The sequence below is a fragment of the Amblyomma mixtum genome, chromosome 1 (genome assembly GCF_055824585.1).
Source record: "Amblyomma mixtum isolate Tamu chromosome 1, ASM5582458v1, whole genome shotgun sequence".
NCBI lineage: Eukaryota > Metazoa > Arthropoda > Arachnida > Ixodida > Ixodidae > Amblyomma > Amblyomma mixtum.
This window is the reverse complement of record NC_143012.1, coordinates 103,401,518-103,419,177: the sequence shown is the minus strand read 5'-3', so window position 1 is coordinate 103,419,177 and position 17,660 is coordinate 103,401,518. Positions and strand designations below refer to the sequence as shown.

At 49.2% G+C, this 17,660-nt stretch overlaps 1 protein-coding gene across 1 annotated transcript in view; it reads right to left on the bottom strand.

The window, feature by feature from the left end:
- Positions 1-450: 450 nt before the first annotated feature.
- LOC149367371 (arrestin domain-containing protein 3-like) overlaps positions 451-17,660 on the bottom strand; it is a 277,472-nt gene continuing 260,262 nt past the window's right edge. The window contains exons 6-8 of the mRNA XM_089555390.1: positions 13,641-13,838; positions 10,286-10,400; positions 451-7,898 (exon numbers count right to left, since the gene is read on the bottom strand). Of these exons, the coding sequence (XP_089411516.1) occupies positions 7,678-7,898; positions 10,286-10,400; positions 13,641-13,838 (534 nt within the window). The 3' untranslated portion in view covers positions 451-7,677. The remainder of the gene's footprint in view (positions 7,899-10,285; positions 10,401-13,640; positions 13,839-17,660) is intronic.

The following is a 17,660-nucleotide window of genomic DNA, read 5'->3' as shown; positions in this document are numbered from 1 at the left end:
CGCACCAGGTAACGTCCCTAACGATGCTTATTACTGGTGGAACAACAGCACAACCTTAGACAGAGAGCACAAAACAAGAGGGGAGAAACTACAAGCGCTGTCAGAGCAGAACGGAGCGGACAGAACGGAATGCACCCCCTTTTTCCCGAAAGCTATTGTGTTTTTTCGCCACTAAGACAAGGTGACCCGGGAGCTGATGGAAGCCTTCTTTATTAAAAAAAAACGGCAAACGGTGCGTCAGCGAACCTTCAGTGGCCCTGTCAGATACGGAATTCAGATACTTGAACAGCCGGCTGCACACGCTCTTGTTTAGATTTCTCTTTCACCCCATGCACGTAACCTTTTTCCCCGTGGTTATGACGTAAGCAGTCTTATGTGGTTACTGCATATATTCTGTTCTGTTTTTTCTAATAAACCTTAGTTGCGAGTCAGCGCTTGTAGTGTCTCCCCTCTTGTTCTGTGTTCTCTGTCTAAGGTTGCGCTGTTGTTTCACCATGAATTCACACCAACTAGCCCAAATGTCTGCTCTGCTTATTACTGACTGATATGCCAGTTGTTGCATACCAATGTTCCAGTCCGGTGTAACCTAAAAAAAAAGTGAAGGGAACCGGCTTTGGGCGGGGCTCTGTGAATGTTCGCTGCATGTCCCTTTCGTTATTTCTCACCATATTTCAGCCCTCCTCTTTTTGCTCCACAAATTCTCGAACTTTTTCAGTTCCCTCTGCAGTCTACTGCAAACCGAGATGCCGCGTGGAAGTGATGATCCAGAACATGAGATAAACGGCGTGAATAAAAAAATAATAAGAAATAAAGCTACAGGGCACCCTGTTCTAAAAGGCATTCGCATTACCCCGTAACTGGCCTCGAGAGGACACTTTTCCCGCGATGCTGGTTTGAGAACTTGTTGACTCCGTTCGGTTGTTGCTCCCGAACTAAACGAAACTTGAGGAGCGGGTTCCAATGAATAAATGAAACAGATTTTAAAGCGTCTCTGATTGTGTGAATTACGAAGTCTCGACTGCTTCCTCGTAAACTTGCTAAAATATGTACATCTGGCGCCAAAAGTTCATTAGGAACGCGAGTCGCAAAAAAAGGCGAACTTTTGCCCATCCATCCCATCTAAGCATGCATTGGAAAATGTAGCCTGCGATATAGTGAGGGAACAAAAAAGAGTGCCAGCAGTCAATTTCAGGTTGTACGCTCAGGTAACTGAGAAATGGCTTCTTTTTACGGACTCGCCTTCTCCGGGAACTTTTGGCGCCGTGTGTACACTGTTGTCTTAGGCGTGAAGCTGCGGTCACTTATTAGCGGCCTCGTTTCGTTTTGGCTTGAGGCGAGTCATGGCTCTGACGAGCGGTTTGCGAAGCGATCCTTAACAATGTGTCAGATGGTGGCAGTATGTTCGCCGCCAGCTGCAACCCTTGAGCGGAACCAGCAACTCCGATTACTCTCAATGAATCGCACGACAACAAACTCCGTACATGGCAGCAATCGCACTGCATCCCGCAAGCTGAGGTCCTAGGAAGATTCAGATAGACACAGTTCTTGCTCCTCGCTAGGTGCTGCCTGAATCGACTCTTTCTCGATTCCTAAACTGCCCCTCCTCATACATCAACCTGAAGCATCTCGTCTTACAATGCACGCTGGCATTGTTCACAACATTCCTTCTCTATATTCCTTGTGAAGAGCCTGACTAGCACAAGCTGGCCTTGTTACGCCAAGCCGTGCAGATTTTAAACAGTTAGTATGCGTTTAACAAAGTAATTTCTCTCTCTCTCTCTCAATCGCGACGCTGACAGCCAGTGCGCCAGGCAGCCAGGATAACCGGCAGTGGATGATCGTGTTTCGGCCGCGCACCCAGGCACCAGCGAAAGCGGAAGGCAGGAAACAGGCCTTGCTTCTCTTGCCTCAGCCAGGGCTTCTCTGTCGCTGCGGCTGTGACAAGTTTATCGTTACCGGCTCTTGAGTGGTAACACTCCAGCCGTTACGCACCGCTTACCAGCACATGTACTGTCAGTTTTTATGCTATAACTCCGGCGTATGTCTAAGTAAAGAGACACAAGGAACATCGGACATAACTTCACTAGCGAAAGTACGAGACACGAGGAGAAGAAAAACACAAGACAATGTTTAGTATTCTCGGCACATTGTAAGATGTCTGGTTTATATTCACGGATTGCGAAGGCCAGTGAGGGGAGGAAGTCCAAGAGCTTCACTGTGAATCATGCTAACAAGTTTGTTGCTTGTTCGACTCGTGTCGTTTACAAGATACCCCTGTCATGTCGCTGGATGTACACGGGCCAAACTGGCAGATGTGTTAACGACCAGGCACGCGAACATAACAATTCTCTGAAAAATTGGTGTAGTCAAAATAATCTCCCACGTCACTGCAGGAGTTGTAAAAACTGTGTTCCGGGTTTCAACAACATTTCAGTAAACAGAAAGGAAAAAACAGGGAGGAGAGGGAAATCCTTGAGGCCTATCATCGTCTTTGTATCTCACTAACAAGGAAGTTAATTCCCTAAGCAGAAGTGTGCGCGCGCAAGTTTGATAGGCAAAATATGTCTTTTGTTGTTTGCCAGTGTTGGAGCGTGTATCCGCTCCTTGGTCGTTCGCCACATATGTATATGATTTTTTTTTTGTCTGATACGCATGGAACTTCTGGTGACCTAGGTTGGCCGTTTCTCGATTAAGCTTCAGTTGTTGGTAAATCCAGCGTTGTCCCGTGTTCTTCTTCTCCTGGTGTCTCGTACTTTGGCTGGTGAAGTTATGTCTGATGTACACCAACTAGCCCACATGGGTACCTTGTTACACAAGGGACCAATAGAAGCGGCCTCTGTCGATTGGGTTCCATAATTGCAGCGAATTTGACGGCTGTTGTTTGTTTTCTCCTCTATTCAATCAGATGCGCTGTAGTTATGGAAGTCAAAAGCCAATTCGCCCAACATACTGCGCGATAGAGTACCACGTTCTAACCACACCGAGAACGGAGCTTTTAAGAGACAGAAACGACCAAAGAATCGAAAAACAGGTGTCTCCATCACCGGCCGATTTCGGAAGTAAACTGAGTGCATGGAGAGTAATTGTTTTGGTGCGAATCCCAGTGGCTGTGGTGCACTGCCATTCAATTCATCACGGTGGTGTGCCGTCTTTTTCAGTAAGGACGTAACGAGTTTCAGTCGACTGGCGGGAGGATTTTCAAATCCAATTTTCTCGCCCACATTAGCGTTCGTGACTGCCGGACTAACATCAGCTAAGCCAAAAACTGCGCCCGTGAGCCCTCGCGGCGACAAAATAATCGGTGAACGCAACACATCCCTCCAGATGCCGATAGCGACTGTAAGGTGGTTCAGAGCTGCGGGAACTTGTGCCGATTGAGTACGTCGCAGCAACTAATAAGTAGGTCTGGGCCAGTTGGTTCATTCTTGAAATACGTTCAGTACGGTCCACTGTTAAAGGGAACATGCGATCGCGTGGACTCCGCGCTTCGCGAAACGCTGCTGCCGAGAACTTGTGGGAATTGTCGGCACAAGACGCATGCGCAGTAAGCATGACGGCTGGTCATTCCGCGCATGAGCCTGATGCCGCCTATTCTCGCCGCATCTAGGAGGCACGGCTTTGTGAAGCGCGGAGGGCACGCGAGCGCATGTTCCCTATAACAATGGACCGTGCTGTACTTGCGCGCTGAAAGAACAAGTGCGTCTGGTGGGCCCAAGGTACGGCACATAGCGCGCTGTGCTACATGTCCTATCTGTTTCCCTTGTTCTTTTCGCCCAAAAACCTTTTTCAAAAGAAAAGGTAGCTGCACTTTGCTGGCACTGCCATTGAACGATGCGTGTTCACAGAGATTTAGACGCTGGTACCGTTCGTGGCATAGCTCCCTAGCGCAAATATTTCAGTGAACTCTGTACTACCAAATGAAGAAAAAGCATGAATTTAGCTAAAGTGTTAGGGTCGGTAAGCTGGGTAAAAGACGCACCTCACAGAGTTTTGGGCACTGTGGCCGACTTTGCACTCGCTGAGGGCTCGTTCATGTGGAATTGGTCGTAACTTACGGTTGGCCAGCGTTTCGCGACTGGGAGGATCCTAGGCTGCATCTGGCGATGTACATACTGCCACAACGTTAACGTGCCAGGTTATTCCCAATATCTTGCTACACTTAAAACAGGCAAACCCCTATACTCGCAAACGAGCGCGGCACCAGAATGAGTAATAAGGACACGGCTGGGGAGTAACTGTAAGTATCCCAGGTGGTCTGCAGCTGACGTGGTTGTCTGTCAGCGACTCGAGATCACGGTCATTGAAATCTTGCGAAGTATGGAATTCTTCACCCGTGATTTTGTGCAGCGGAACGTTGGGCACGTTAACCGCGCCAAGCTATTTGCGCGATTATGGCGGCGATGATGCTAAACTGTGGCTGCACAACTGCTGACTGAACTACGTGCCAGACGGTCAATTTTGAAGGCTGCGAAATGCGTGCAGTTTTTTTTCCCTTTTTGAGGTGAATTGCCTTTGCGGTTTGCAAACGTTTGTACAATGCCCGGTGAAAAAGGTCAGCGTGGCACTTTGAATCAGGGATGAAAGATGGCTGCACTGCGAAGCGCCACTACGTCTTTTCAGTGCTACCTTACATTCCGATTGTGCGCACATCAAGCAGAGCATCAGCGCTCAAACAAGCACCGTCGCTAGGTGAGTGTGCCCAATATTGCCCAAAATAAACCAAAAGTAGGGACCATGAGTCACGCATAGCGTCGCATGGCAGGATTGGGATGCCCTACTCGTTAAATCGTTTCCGAGAGGAAAAAGACGCTGTGTATATGGCCCATTTAACAGCCTACTCGCTTCCGCAAAGTTGGCATGCGCCGAATTTCTTGAAACCGCTCATCCCTGTCTCAAGTGCACTTACCCTGAACGCAGATGTCGTCTACGCGCGGGGACTAAATATCAACGAAAACAAACACTGTGATCGCTCTGCAAGAATACGGTGCCCACCACGTTACGTCATCTAGACGACAAAATATTGAACTGAACCATGACGCCAGCCACCGACGTCTTCTTCCACGTGCGCAGTCTTGCTAACACACAAACTGGATCGCATTTGCTCATAAAAGAACGCGTTACGCAATGTCCAGCGTCGTCCTTCGCGGAGCTGTTGCTTGCTGGCACCTGACTCCGGCGTTGGTCGCATGACGCAGCAGCGGAAGGGACTTTGCAGAGGACGCGATCGACACAGGCAACAGTTGAGCGTGGTGTAGAGGTGAGTCTTTCGCAACTACACGCATTGTTCGCGGGCGCTTCCACTGTCCACCATAGTACAGCTCGGATCTCGACGAAACACGCGCCCCGTTAAGCGGGCAGCCGCTCAGAGGATGCCGAATCGGTGGTGAATGCGGGGCTGCGAGGCCTGACCGTGCTGAAGTGTTCGTAATTTTTTGGTAACGACTGAGAACATTTTGCCGCTGACCTCGATAACTGACACGGGTGCGTGCCAGAAGGTGATACCCTGTTGAGTGACGGCGCCTGAGGTGCTCTCGCAGCGACCGCTCGCTCGGGGTCGGCGCGTGAGTCGTCGAGAGATGTCCACGCATTCAACATGGCCGGTGCAGGTTGCTTTGCGCTGGCTTGAAGAACACTGTCCTCGAGTGGGTCTTGACTCCTGCACGTGCCGTGGCGTCAGTAAAGGACGCGTCTCACACTGCACACTGCCCGGCCCAGAGGCTGTGCGGACGAAAACCCTCTTCCGAAGCACCGCATATCTGGGACAGTTGCGAGTCAAGAAACGTGTTACGCTGGTTTGGTGTGCCTTCCCCTTCGTGGCTGAGAACTGAGCGGCACTGGCCAGGGGCCCCCTCTTTTACCCCGCACTCAATACTTCAATGCCATAATCTCTGGAGCACATTTCCTCAAGGCTAGTGCAGCATCAGGCTGATGGCAAAACTGCGGCATGTGACTACAATGGCCACTAAGTCCTGTCGTGGACAAACGTAAGAGACGCCCACCAGTTTCCGACGAATGCCACGCTGCGCAGGGGCGCCAGCTGTCAAAACACTTCTGGTGTCGAGAAGGGTCGCGGCACAGGAAGTTCTTCCTTAGGTGGTGCTTCCACGCACATTGGCATGGGTCGGAACTTGGAGGGGGTGTCTCTCTCTTACTTTTGCCTGCGATAGTTGCCGCTAATAATGGCTAAAGAAAGCCGCGCTGTTGTAGATTATGGCTAGTGTAGGTTTGCCAAGGAACGAAGCTTAATGAAACGTGAGTTTATGCGTTTTACAGCAAGTTAATATAATATTTCCGGCTAAAGTAAAAGGTAAAAGGTCAGTTAATGTATTACTTCCGGTTAAAGAAAAGGGTAAAAGCTAATGCAAACGCTCAAACTAACATATCACTGCAGCTCAATGATTTACATCTTGAAGGACAACTCCGGCGTAAACTCTACCTCTAAAGATTTCATTGAAACTTCACGATACGCCATCTGATCGTTTTGGCCAAATTTCGCAGGCGGGCGACGTTTTGTTGCTAGAAATTAAGTTTTAAAAACTCCCATTTCATAGCCTCAACTGGGGAGATTTCTACGGGCAACCTTTCGTGTGCGACGTCACTGGACGCACGCTCGTCGATATTCGCTCTGCGTATGCGGAAATACTTAATTTAGAGCTTATTTTTGATCATTCAAGAAAATAATGATCCCACATCACACCAGTAGTCGGCTGTTTAGCACGACAAGCGCACAGAGTAGGCTTTGTCATAGTCATAGTTTTGTCGAAACCCAGTTTCCGCTTCGGTTTCCTCGCTTCAGTCTTTTAAAACAGTTCTACACGACATCAAAGAAAAAAAAACAGTTCGTGCCGGAGACAAGGGATTCTATGGAATGTGAAACGATTATCAACTCAAAATGTCCAAACCATCCACCGAATCGCCCTTTAAGATAAAGGGAGGCTTCAGGGAGGCTGACTTCGCTTTGTTCGGTACTCTCGTCAGCATTTCTACCACAAAGTGAGCTCACTTAACTTTACTGGTCGAAATCTCTGGTCAGCTTAAAGCTAGCGCAGAGTACCGGATGGACGAACTGTGCGCTTAATTTTTTTCTGCACGAAATATTTGGGTGAGCGATGCACGGGCTTTACCCCTTTTAGTGGCGGGCTACAAATTGAGACCCACAGGCCTTTCCGGTGCTGACAAACTTTTCGAGCTTTAAGTGTAAGCGCATGGTAAGAGCTTTGTTTTCGTACTTCACGGATACTGGGCGCTAAAAAATATTCCTATCCGTACACACTCTGTCTGCATAATTACACAGTAAGAACTGCGGCTCAAGTGCAACATGAAACCGCTTGCATGGTACCGCGAGGGATGTACTGAGGGTCTCAGAGTTGGGTTTTGCCTCATTTACCTCACGATATCGACGCCTATCGAGTGCAGATAAAAAAGTACAAGCGCTGCAGAGGCACGCTAGACAGGCAGGCACATTCCAGAGGAGGGGTGAGTTCCGTTCACCCCGCCCCCGCTCAGGTCGTGTTCCACATGGCGAGTTGTCTGGGATCGCACCTAACGGAGCTTCGGCGACAAGCTTTGCACGACGTGTCTCTCCCTCCGGCCTTGCACGATGGCCCGCCCTTTACTCTGCGTCCACGCAAGCGTGGTTTTTTGCCTGCGATCGCGTCCCTTGGTGTGCAGAGCCTGTTACGCCCTGGCGTGCCGCTGCTGCTGGTCGTCGCTGGTGCCGGGGCCCCCGTGGCCGCCGCTGGGGGCGCCCCGGGTCGGGTTCCTGATGGACACGTAGACGGGCCTGTACAGCACCACCGTCTCGCCCTCTTCGACGCCCATCGTGCCGTCGTACACCTGGCCCAGCTGGAACTCGGGGCCGATGTACATGCCGCCCTCCACGTGGTCGCAGCACACGGCTGCGGGCAATCGATACCACAACAATCAAAGTTTGGTTTGGTTCATTGGGGTTTAATGTCCCAAAGCGACTCAGGCTATGAGGGACGCCGTAGTGAAGGGCTCCGGCCTGTTCGTCCTGTCTCGTCTACCTTCATCCGTGTCTTTTTAGCCGCTGGAATGTCTCACAATAGTACTAGCAACCAACTAGCCCAGCTTTCTACGCTTAATGGCTTAATGACATACTTTCTAGCACCGGCGTTCGTCCTGTCTCGCCTACCTTCGTCCGTGTCTTTTTAGCCGCTGGAATGTCTCACAATAGTACTAGCAACCAACTAGTTCAGCTTTCTACGCTTAGTGACATACTTTCTAGTACCGGCGTTCGTCCTGTCTCGCCTACCTTCGTCCGTGTCTTTTTAGCCGCTGGAATGTCTCACAATAGTACTAGCAACCAACTAGTTCAGCTTTCTACGCTTAATGACATACTTTCTAGTACCGGCGTTCGTCCTGTCTCGCCTACCTTCGTCCGTGTCTTTTTAGCCGCTGGAATGTCTCACAATAGTACTAGCAACCAACTAGTTCAGCTTTCTACGCTTAGTGACATACTTTCTAGCACCGGCGTTCGTCCTGTCTCGTCTACCTTCGTCCGTGTCTTTTTCGCCGCTCGAATGTCTCACAGTAGTACTAGCAACCAACTAGTTCAGCTTTCTACGCTTAATGACATACTTTCTAGTACCGGCGTTCGTCCTTTTTCGCCTACCTTCGTCCGTGTCTTTTTAGCCGCTGGAATGTCTCACAATAGTACTAGCAACCAACTAGCCCAGCTTTCTACGCTTAATGACATACTTTCTAATACCGGCGTTCGTCCTGTCTCGCCTACCTTCGTCCGTGCCTTTTAGCCGCTGGAATGTCTCACAATAGTACTAGCAACCAACTAGCCCAGCTTCCCTGCTTAATGACAGACTTTCTAGTACCGGCGTTCGTCCTGTCTCGCCTACCTTCGTCCGTGTCTGTTTAACCGCTGGAATGTCTCACAATAGTACTAGCAACCAACTAGTTCAGCTTTCTACGCTTAGTGACATACTTTCTAGCACCGGCGTTCGTCCTGTCTCGTCTACCTTCGTCCGTGTCTTTTTAGCCGCTGGAATGTCTCACAATAGTACTAGCAACCAACTAGCCCAGGTTTCTACGCTTAATGACATACTTTCTAGCACCGGCGCTTCGTCCTGTCTCGTCTACCTTCGTCCGTGTCTTTTTAGCCGCTGGAATGTCTCACAATAGTACTAGCAACCAACTAGCCCAGGTTTCTACGCTTAATGACATACTTTCTAGCACCGGCGCTTCGTCCTGTCTCGTCTACCTTCGTCCGTGTCTTTTTAGCCGCTGGAATGTCTCACAATAGTACTAGCAACCAACTAGCCCAGCTTTCTATGCTTAATGACATACTTTCTAGCACCGGCGTTCGTCCTGTCTCGCCTACCTTCGTCCGTGCCTTTTAGCCGCTGGAATGTCTCACAATAGTACTAGCAACCAACTAGCCCAGCTTCCCTGCTTAATGACAGACTTTCTAGTAACGGCGTTCGTCCTGTCTCGCCTACCTTCGTCCGTGTCTGTTTAACCGCTGGAATGTCTCACAATAGTACTAGCAACCAACTAGTTCAGCTTTCTACGCTTAATGACATACTTTCTAGTACCGGCGTTCGTCCTTTTTCGCCTACCTTCGTCCGTATCTTTTTAGCCGCTGGAATGTCTCACAATAGTACTAGCAACCAACTAGTTCAGCTTTCTGCGCTTAGTGACATACTTTCTAGCACCGGCGTTCGTCCTGTCTCGTCTACCTTCGTCCGTGTCTTTTTCGTCGCTCGAATGTCTCACAGTAGTACTAGCAACCAACTAGCCCAGCTTTCTACGCTTAATGACATACTTTCTAGCACCGGCGCTTCGTCCTGTCTCGTCTACCTTCGTCCGTGTCTTTTTAGCCGCTGGAATGTCTCACAATAGTACTAGCAACCAACTAGCCCAGCTTTCTACGCTTAATGACATACTTTCTAGCACCGGCGCTTCGTCCTGTCTCGTCTACCTTCGTCCGTGTCTTTTTAGCCGCTGGAATGTCTCACAATAGTACTAGCAACCAACTAGCCCATCTTTCTACGCTTAATGACATACTTTCTAGCACCGGCGCTTCGTCCTGTCTCGTCTACCTTCGTCCGTGTCTTTTTAGCCTCTGTAATGTCTCACAATAGTACTAGCAACCAACTAGCCCAGCTTTGTACGCTTAATGACATACTTTCTAATACCGGCGTTCGTCCTGTCTCGCCTACCTTCGTCCGTCTCTTTTTAGCCGCTGGAATGTCTCACACTAGTACTAGCAGTCTCCAAATCCAACTTCCGGCGCTCAGACGCAGCGTACCATAGTCGATGTTGGGCTCCTGCTTGGAGTTTGGAATCCTGAACGGGCACGTGCCAATGGTGATGGGGAAGTTCATCACCAGGTCATCGCCAGACTTCTCCATCTCGACCCAGACCTGCGGGAAGAAGCGTCGTAAGGTTTATCACAAATGCGCTTCCCATACATGGCTGATTAAGATATTCGACCCGCTTCGGCTCCAGGAGGTGGTGGGTTCGACTCTCGCCGCCGGCCGGTTACCCACAGGTTTTCTAAAAATGGGCACCAGCTATGCCCCGGCCTGGTGCTCGGCTTCCTAGGGTTGCATTGCCTGGGAAAGGAGCCTGCGCCTTCAAATCCCGTCACTGTGGACAAAGCGTCACAGGTGGTAAAAAGTGAAAGATATGGAAAAAAAAGAACCACAAGTTGGGCTTCTACCGCACGAGGCGGATTTAGTGTTGCTTGGCGGTGGAACTTATCTGTGATTCGTCAAAGGCAACTGTGGTCTAAGATCCTTTTCCCAAGCATCTCACCCTAGAAGAGCCGTGTACCAGGCCAGGGGAAACCATGTACACATTAAAGAAACCGGTGGGTACCCGGCGGCACTGGGTATCCAACCCAGCACCTCCCGAATGCGAGGCAGAAGCTCTACCACAAGGCCACGCTTCGGTTCGCTTCGACGACCCGTCGAAGCAGAGGGGGATTATGCCAAAGGATCCTTCTCTCAAACTTCTCACCCCTGAAAAGGCGAGCACCAGGCCGGGGTGCACCGATTAGGAAAACAAATGGGTGCCAGGCGGCTTCCGTTTTTGCTAGGGTTCTCCGTTTCATGAACGAGGCTTCTGTACCGAAGCCTTAATCTTTTTTTTTTTAACCACAACCTTTGCCGGCGTTCCTTCCCCCCCCCCCCCCACGGCGGCATCGCTTATGCGTCGCAAACACCTTGGACACAAAGCCTGGCTGAATACGCGCAAGTTGGGACTGAAATGCGTTTAAGCTTCTTTTTTTTTTGCAGCGAAAATTCTTCTTCGAAGTTTTTTTTTGCTGATTCTTTAGTACTGTGTGTGAATAATCGCAAAATAATAAGAATAGGTTCGACAAAATTTTTTGTTTCGTTCTGGACGACTCCAAACTTCGAAAAACGGCATTTTCCGCCTTTCGTGATAAAGAATTTTTTCAGAAGAAAACTGCACGCTGATGACGACGATATAAAAGCTTAACTTTCAAAAGAAAAAGTGGCAAATGGTATCTCGATTACTGCCTGATATGGGGACTCTCCACTTTGCTCCGCTATCTCCGTTCTCGGCAATTATTTAGCGGATATCCGCAGAGCTGCGAAAATGTTAATCATGAATATGCGCCACAATATTCCAGTCAGCTCTGCTGAAGGCACCCCGGAGCTTGCTGCACCTCTGACTCCAAATCACCACGTTGAAAGCATGCGCACCACTTCTTTAGTCATCTTTATTTGATACAAAACAGAGATTGTCTGGCTGTGTACAACAAGGAGTACTTTTCCCTCGCAGACTTTTTTTCAAGCAATAAAAACATCATAAAGGCTCGCAGTACCCCCCTTCTTCCCTTCAGAAATACACTCATTTAGTCTAGATGGCAGCAATGGCGGTGATGTAAGAACTTGTCCAAATGGTTCTGGAAATCTGTTACAGCATGAAACGCGGCACACTTCAGGTCTCCTGGCAAAATGACGATACGATTTTTCCATTTTCGTCAGGCCATGAACTTCCCAGCAGAACGTCGTATATGCCTATCATTTGCCTTTCGAAGGCAGTACTCAATTTTCGTTCCGTGCGAAGGATGAGAATGCGAAGATTTGCTCTTTCGAGTTGCACAGTTATAGTAGCAAATATTTGTGTGCACATCTATTTCGTAGCGACGAATCTGGTGCTGACACATGTCGGTAGATGACAAGCGAGCTGTGACCGGCCGCACTAGAAGCGTCCACTGCAACTTTGTGGCGCAGCTTCTTTGAGCAATAACTTAAACTCTCCATATGACGGTGAATATACAGCGCAATATACAACGAAAAAAGGACAGAAGATGTGAAAGACACACCCTGTCTGTTTGCCGTGCCTTACTCTGCACATTCATCATGTAGAATCAAGGAGCCCGTAACGTTGAGCATAACGTTAAGAAACCGGAAGCGGGCAGAGGGGTTGAGGGAACAACCGCGGGTTGATGACATATAAGTAGAAATAAAGAGGACGAAATGGGCTTGGGCACGGCTTGCGATGCAAAGGCAAGATAACCGCTGGGCCCTAAGTGTAACGGACTCGTGTCCAAGAGGCTTTGCACTGCAGCGGGCGTAGTCAGGCTGATGATGATCCAACTGATGATGATGAGTCAACTTAGAGAACACTGTGAAAACGGAAGTTTGACGGAAGCTCTTTAGGTATTTCAAGTCATCCCCTTTTTGAACAGAGCTTACACGAACTATTTTCATTTCATCAAGAAACTATCCTCTAATTGTAATGCAATTTCCATATTGCTACGCTGCTAGGCATTTACTAGCGCCGCCGTGCGTCGTCTTCCCCTGCTCGAGCGTGGGTTGGCCGAGTGTGCCTGCTGTGCTAGTCTTGGTGTGCCCTACTGCCTTTTCTGCTAAAGACCTGCCGGGTATCGGTGAGAATATATGAGCAGGCGCATTGGCAATCATGTCAAAAATATCCTTAATACATTTGACTAAAATGCATCTCAGCAAAACGTTGAGATGGGCTAGTTGGTAAGGATTCATAATAAAATAGCGCAAAAGACAACGAACCAGAGAAAGGTGAACACAGGACAGCGCTCATCCTGTGTTCCCGTTTGCCTGGTCCGTCGTTCTTTGGGCTGTTTTATTAGGAAATGCATCTTCCATTGCAGATATCTCAGTGCAGAAAGATCCAATTATATCAGTTGTCTCATTCTGTGTACATGGTACTAGAAAAATTGAATTCCGTTATGTCCCAGAGAAGTCTGTTATGAGATGTAAGCATACGTTCCCATTGCATTTCGGAGGGCTTCGTAAGTGCTTATTAAATTTGTTAGCAAGGTCAACGCCTTCATATTCGTGACCGCCAATACGAAGTCTTGAAGAGAATGTATTTTGTTGGCGTCTAAATGGTTTCCTTTAAAAAGCCCTTATTTCCTTTGTACTGTCTGATGTTGAAAACTTCCTCTCCCTCTCTGCACGTGTTTTGCTAATGTGCAGTGTCAACCTATTACGAATTCAAGTAAAAAATTATGAACAGGTTGAGAGCAGACATTGAAAAGCAATTTGTGCTCCATATTGTTCCAATGCGTGTCATGGGGAAACATACAGAATGATGGCAATCCTCACTCGGAACATTTCACTGCAGGGGCTTGGGTGGAGAATGCCCACCTTGAGTACGTAGTACATCTGCATGAGGCGGCAGACGCCGACCAGCGTCGGAGGCATCACGGGCACCACGAGGCTGTTGGAGCTGTCGAACTTGTGGCGCGTGTGCGGGTGGATCTGGTCGCCCCGGTACTCGAGCACCGTGTGCGTCGCCTCCTTGTTCACGCCCAGCACGCCGCGGTCGATGAAGAACTCCACGTGCTGCGACACGGACCACAGAGCATCAGTGTCACGCTGTGCTGGGTGAACTAAAACGCTGCAGCTCACACAATGGCATGCCGGAGCAGGGGAACGGGCCAACACAGAGCACGGCCCGAACGCCGTCAACTAATGATTATCTTAAAGGTGCCGTGAAGAGGAATCTGAACTCGTCTTTCTGCCGCGGGAACTCAATCTACACGTTCCGAGCATTCTTAGAAACGTCGACTTATTGCCCTGTGTGGCCGATTTCCCTAATTAAATCGAATTAACGTCCGGCTCCCGCCTTTTTTTTTTTAATTCTCCCCGTACGGTGGGCGGAGTCGACCAACGAGTGGAGTGCCTTTCAACCAGCTCCGTGGAGGCTTTGCTTTCGCTTTATTTTGTTATTTAGGTTTCCGTGAATAAACAGCTTCATCCGCAGATAACACAAGCCCAAAACAAGCCTGCAGAATTAAAAATACGCGTGGGCTATTTGCTTTCGCGTATTACTACGTATTACTCCGCCGCTGGCAGAGCGGCAAGCCTCCACGGAGCTGGCTGAAAGGCACTCCACGCTTTAGTCGACTGCGCCCACCGTACGGGGAGAATTAAAAAAAAAAAGCGGGATCCGGACGTTTACACGATTTAATTAAAGAAATCGGCCACACAGGACAACAAGTCGACGTTTCTAAGAATGTTCGGAACGTGTAGATCGAGTTCCCGCGGCAGAAAGACGAGTTCAGATTCCTCTTCACTGCACCTTTAAAGGCTGCGGCAAAATAACTAAGACGGATGGGGTGCACTATGGCTGTGCCCATACATTCCCGGATCACTGTTTACTGAAACAATAGGCTGCTCTTGCGTTCTAGCATCCTAAGCTGCTCCCCAACGGCGGTGCGTTTTGACATGTGCAGTTTCAGAGGGTTACTGTATATAACTTGGTGGTTTGTTCCATTAAACGTCAGTTGCGAGTCAGCGCTGAGGGCGTTCTTGTTCTTTGTGTTCTGCGAAAGTGTGTGCAGCTTTTGTCGGCATATTGAAGCTGCCGTTGCATTTTTTTATGCCTCTCCGTCGAGCTGGAATCAGAAATAGGGCAACTGCAAACAACTGATGACACATCATATTTTAGTTTATGGCACGCGACGGGATCCTGCAAAGACATTTGCGGCGAATATCATATGCCACACTTGGAAAATTTTGTCGGTTACAGCTTTTCGTCGGCTTTAACGTCCTACTGGGTTGCTGGCTAGTATATGAAAAAATCACTATCTACGGGCACTGAATATTTAATAGTTATTTATTTATTGGTAACCTACCTGTGGCTTGAAGACCAGGCAAAAGGACCAAAATTTTTAGCTTTTTATTGTCTCTAGCGCTGATTCAAAGTTCCATCCTTTATTTTTCTTCCATAATACCTTAGAATTTATTAACTTATCCAATGTAATAAATTACTCAAAAACTTTAATAACTACCGATTTGGAACTAAGATTAAAGGGCAGAATACGTTGGCTACTGTTAGCTTGACTCCCGGTTCCTTTTAAAATATGCCCAACGGTAACCTTGCCCTGAGGCGAACTCACGCTCCATCGCCGTTCGCGAGCGCCAGGGGACCGCCGCAGGCGCTAGATGGCGCATCAGGTGTCGCTACGTCACAACCGTTTTCGGATCCCAGTGGCGATTATCAGCTGCGGAACGGAAAAAGTAGCTCCCGTGTCCATCGCTCTGCGAGAGGAATCCTACAGTAGAAAAAATTACGGGACCCCTCATTGCCTTTAAGCGCAGAAAGCTGGGCTAGTCGGTTGCTAGTGCCATTGTAAGACATTCCAGCGGCCAAAAAAGACACGGACGAAAGTAGACGAACTTCAACTCAGGTTTATTCCACAAACAGGTATTATGTACAGTACGGTCCATTGTTAAAGGGAACATGCGATCGCGTGGCCTCCGCGCTTGGCGGAACGCTGCCGCCGAGAACTTGTGGGAATTATCGGCACAACGTGCATGTACAGTAAACATGGTGGTTGGTCTTCCCGCGCATGCTCCTGATGCCGCCCATTCTCACCGCATCTGGGCAGCACGGCTTCATGAAATGCGAAGGCCACGCTATCGCATGTTCCCTTTAACACTGGACCGTACTGTACAGAGGGGGCGCAAAGAGACAGTAATCCGTGACCAGATAAAAACCCATAATGGAACAAATGCAGAAGGCACCAATGCCATACCACTCATGTTTGCCACATCGGCGCACCTTGTATTTATCGCCTACCTGGATGAACCACCACGTTTGCCTAGAGTTAATCTATTTCTTTTTTTTTTGTTGCGCAGAAGGGCTGCTGACGCAGTTTTCTTTGTCATTGATTATGCTTAAGGCTTCGAAAATTTCTCGCCTCTTTTGAGTCTTAAACTTGCGCATCATCCGTGTCCTTTCCAAAAACGCCTTGCATGCTGGTTAGTGTGAGCGACGGCGAATGTGGTCAGCTAGGTGACCTCCGCCAGATAACGAGTGAGCTGTCCGGCGATGCTCTAGCAAGCGTACGTTGAGGCAGCGTCCCGTATGTCCGATGTACCGTCTGCTACAAGCGAGGGGGATGCTGTACACCACACCAACTTCACATGCAACAAGAGGTTTGGTGTGCTTAATTCTGCACATAGGCCTCTTTTCGGCATCATTCACCAGGCGGCATAGGCGTCCCAGCTTTTCGCCTTAGTCCTGTCTCGTCTACCTTCGCCGGTGTCTTTTTTAGCCGCTGGAATGTCTCACAATTGCCTTAATTACCTCACGTGTTGAGAATGCGACAGCATAAGGACTCTTTAGTGCTTTCGGTCTACTTCTCCTCCTCCTCCATCCGGGCTGTGCAGCCGCCAGTACTCCGCCTGCAGCGACGTACTCCCGTGGCGGGATTTTCCACTACGCTAGGCAGACGCGGCGTTGGTTCTGGCTTCATTCTCACCGGATACGCAGAGCTGTCTAGAAACGTCTGCACCCAGTCAACTGCCGCCGGGACTGCAACCATGTCACGTGCCAGCGCAATTGTAAACTCGGCCTTGACACGCGATCTCCAATTTCACACACATTGGCGACCAATCAACGTTTGGCCATGTGACCTGCCAACTGCCAGCTTTGCACTGCCGTGTGCTCTCATGACTTCACACACCCGTGACCAATTACAGCTCGGTCATGTCCCCGTGATGTCCCCACTGTCTAAACTAATTAGCGATTTTTAAGATTAGCCATGCCTGATTTTAGTGCCAAAACTCTACTTAACACGGTTCGGACAAAGAATCTTGAGTGAAGCCTCGGAATCACTTGGGTTAGCTCGGGTTAGTTCGAAGGAGCGTCGTGCAAGCTGCAGGCAATGGGAAGAAGCTAGGGCAAGTTCAGAGATAGCGTCGCGTCAGCTGCACCTGCAGCTAACGGGAAGGTGACCTTGAGGTTGACCTTGGCAAAACCTAGCATACCAACAGTCCATGCAGAGAGCAATAAATATTGGCGCGACTGAGTTTGGAACCCGCGGCGCCGCAAACAGATCAGCTTCGCTGGCCACTGCACGAGAACACTGTGCTAACACAGCCAGCCACCATGCCTCGTGTTAAAGAGAGAGAAAAGGACGGAAAGGCAGGGAGGTTAACCAGGCGATGCCCAGTTGGCTACCCTACACTTGGGGAGGGGAACAAAGGGGAAAAAAGGAAAAAGAGCGGCAAAGATCTAAATGAGTCTGTCAAGTGTCCATCGACCACTGTGTGAAGGGGACAGTGGGCGCTCACTGGAAACTTAGATTATAGGCGGGAATGCAACCCCGAGTCCTTTAGGAAATTCAGGAGCGCTTTCACCGCTTTCGGTTGTCT